The 3,352-nt window shown below is 45.0% G+C and overlaps 1 protein-coding gene across 1 annotated transcript; it reads right to left on the bottom strand.

Moving 5' to 3' along the window:
* On the bottom strand, window positions 1–3,136 carry LOC117451887 (tubulin alpha-1C chain-like). The gene is made up of 4 exons (XM_034090249.2): window positions 3,060–3,136; window positions 1,783–2,011; window positions 1,535–1,683; window positions 1–1,042 (listed from the first exon to the last, which is right to left on the bottom strand). Exons 1-4 carry the CDS (start codon window positions 3,060–3,062, stop codon window positions 71–73), a joined length of 1,353 nt encoding a protein of 450 aa, XP_033946140.1. The 5' UTR covers window positions 3,063–3,136; the 3' UTR covers window positions 1–70.
* Window positions 3,137–3,352: the final 216 nt, after the last annotated feature.

Below are 3,352 nucleotides of genomic sequence, written 5' to 3'. Positions count from 1 at the left end.
TTCAGTCAAACAACTTTATTTTCTTGACATTAATGCATCAGAGATCAATAAAAGCGGAATGTTTCCCTTTCTAATACTCCTCATCCTCATCATCTCCCGGACTATCAGCTCCAACCTCCTCGTAATCTTTCTCCAGAGCGGCCATGTCCTCCCTGGCCTCAGAGAACTCTCCCTCCTCCATACCCTCACCCACATACCAGTGCACAAAGGCACGCTTAGCGTACATCAGATCAAACTTGTGGTCCAGCCGAGCCCAGGCCTCTGCAATAGCAGTGGTGTTGCTCAGCATGCACAAAGCCCTCTGGACCTTGGCCAGGTCTCCACCAGGAACTACAGTGGGCGGCTCGTAGTTGATGCCCACCTTGAAACCAGTGGGGCACCAGTCCACAAACTGGATGGAGCACTTGGTTTTGATGGTGGCAATGGCAGCGTTCACGTCTTTGGGAACGACATCACCACGATACAAAAGGCAGCAGGCCATGTATTTACCGTGGCGTGGGTCGCATTTCACCATCTGATTGGCTGGCTCGAAGCAGGAATTAGTGATTTCTGCCACCGAGAGCTGCTCGTGGTACGCTTTTTCCGTGGAGATGACAGGGGCATAGGTGGCCAGAGGGAAGTGGATACGGGGATAGGGCACCAAGTTGGTCTGGAACTCTGCCAGATCAACATTGAGGGCACCATCAAAGCGAAGGGAGGCAGTGATGGAGGACACAATTTGACTCATTAACCTGTTCAGGTTGGTGTAAGAGGGACGCTCGATATCGAGCTTTCTACAGCAGATATCATAAATGGCCTCGTTGTCAACCATGAAGGCACAGTCAGAGTGCTCCAGGGTGGTGTGCGTGGTCAGGATGGCGTTGTAGGGCTCCACCACAGCAGTGGACACCTGGGGAGCCGGGTAGACGGAGAACTCCAGTTTGGACTTCCTGCTGTAGTCGACGGACAGACGCTCCATCAGCAGGGAGGTGAAGCCAGAGCCGGTGCCCCCTCCGAAGCTGTGGAACACCAGGAAACCCTGAAGACCAGTGCACTGGTCGGACTGAAAGAAAAAGAGAAAATCATCAAATAATAATAAATGTATTTATATAATACAAAGACAGCAGTGGGGTTCACAGCTAATGATAAAAAAGCGTATTAGTGCACAGCATGTAAACATATAGATTAAATGAAAACAGATCAGAGATAAGAGGGTGCCATCTCTGGAGGGCTTTGGATGTGATCAGGAGGATCTTAAACTGAATTCTGCAGGGTGGAGGAAGCCGATGCAAGTGGGCCAGAATCGGGGAAATATGCTCACTTTGAAAGAGTGATGCGAGATTGTTATGTCTTGTGTTTGTTTAAAACACTGTACAGCTCTACATTTTAAAAACAAATACTTCACATATTTATTATTAGTTATGACACTTGGCTTTTCAATTCACCACAATATGATTGCATACTCCTTGTATGTGAAAACCTACTTAGCAATAAACTGATTCATTTCCATTTAATACTCTTCAGAAAAATGTACTTCTGTTCTAAATGTACTGACCAGCTTTCGGATTCTGTCCATCACTGTGTCAATGAGCTCCTTGCCGATGGTGTAGTGTCCTCGGGCGTAGTTGTTGGCAGCATCCTCCTTGCCAGTGATCAGCTGCTCAGGGTGGAACAGCTGGCGGTAAATCCCCGTGCGCACCTCATCTAAGGGTAATGAGCATTAGATTATTTAAGGTTTTGAATGACAGAGGGGGGAAAAGGCATTTATGATACGTTTATCATTTATAATTAATGAGAACGTACCGATGACAGTGGGCTCCAGGTCAACAAACACTGCTCTGGGGACGTGCTTTCCAGCTCCAGTCTCCATGAAGAAGGTGTTGAAGGAATCGTCACCTCCTCCTCCTGAGATGTTCTGGTCACCTGGCTTCCTGCCGTCCGGCTGGATCCCATGTTCCAGGCAGTAAAGCTCCCAGCAGGAATTGCCAATCTGCACACCAGCCTGACCAACGTGGATTGAGAGGCACTCGCGCTGTAAAAGGAAAAAAAGGAAGCCTAGTTGGCTGATTATTGTGCAAAAACAGTGTAACATACATTCTAGTGGCATATGTGGGAGTGCTCTAGAGAAAAAGGCTATTTTAATAAGAACCAAATATCATATCAAGGTTGCCAACTTTGGGTACCTGGCTGGAGTGAGATGTTGATATCATGGGTTAATTACACATATGCGCACTAAATGACTGCTATCGTGTCAGCAGCGGGACCTTAGCATATTATATATATATATATATATATATATATATGCATACAATATATACAAATACACAATATTGGACACAGACTATAAAGGGCACAAAGTATCATTCACTAATGAAAGTCAAACACACTGTTTTATTGTGTGCCTGTTGCGATAAGGCCTATACATAAAACACACACAAATATACAGACTTACTCCAAACTGCCAAATATATTAATTAACACTCACACTCATATACTCTATTTTGGCCTCGTAGAACAATAACCAGCAGACTTTAATGTTGTTATCATTTCTACTGGATCTTAGATCTGCGCATGCGCAATACGGGTCGGGGATTGACCAACCGGCTCCCACTGCTCTGCTGTCTGTTAATGTTGTTAAGAGTGGATCAACAGCTTGAGCAGCTGTCAACAGTCAACATTGTAAATAACCAACCAAAAACGATCGCAGGTTCATCTTGTTTCTGGCGTGTGAATAGTTTGGGCAGCGTGAGTTTGAAAGCGCGTGTCTCACGCGGTCTCAAGCCAGATGCATGAGAGTTGGCAACCCTGTAATCATGATTTAAGTCACCTGACACACATTTGTCATCTGAACAGAAAGACAGTTATAATTACAAACAAAAAGAGGCTAAATACTTTTTATAGGCCTACGTCTAATACCGAAAGCACAATGACGCAGTTGTATAGATGATGAGTCTTCTTTAAAGAGTAAGCGGTTACAAAACGTCAAGTGGCAACGTTTTCGCATGATGACTCGCTCAGAGCGCTGCATTTGGTTAAATACACATCCTCCAAGTGGAGAAAACCTGTACTATCGTACTCACCATTTTTGTGAAGACAGAGGGTTTCGATAAAGAAGAGGAAAAGGCAAGGTTATCTCTCACAGCAGGGCCTTTATGAGTCCAGGGTAGTATAGGTGTATGTTTTCTAGGCAGGTCTATTTATATTACGCGGCGCAATTCCTGCGGAATCTGATTGGATGAAAAGACAAGTGGATTCACTTCTGATAGATTGAATTCTTTAGAATTTTTGGAAAACATGGAAAACAAGAACACTGGCTAACAAAATTCCGGTTCAAAGCGGAATCACCCCACCTAAAGCACGTCAGTCCCATGGA

This window comes from Pseudochaenichthys georgianus, chromosome 9 (assembly GCF_902827115.2).
Source record: "Pseudochaenichthys georgianus chromosome 9, fPseGeo1.2, whole genome shotgun sequence".
In the NCBI taxonomy this organism is placed as follows: Eukaryota; Metazoa; Chordata; class Actinopteri; order Perciformes; family Channichthyidae; genus Pseudochaenichthys; species Pseudochaenichthys georgianus.
The sequence above is the reverse complement of the archived record's forward strand: the minus strand, read 5'-3'. Positions and strand labels throughout refer to the sequence as shown.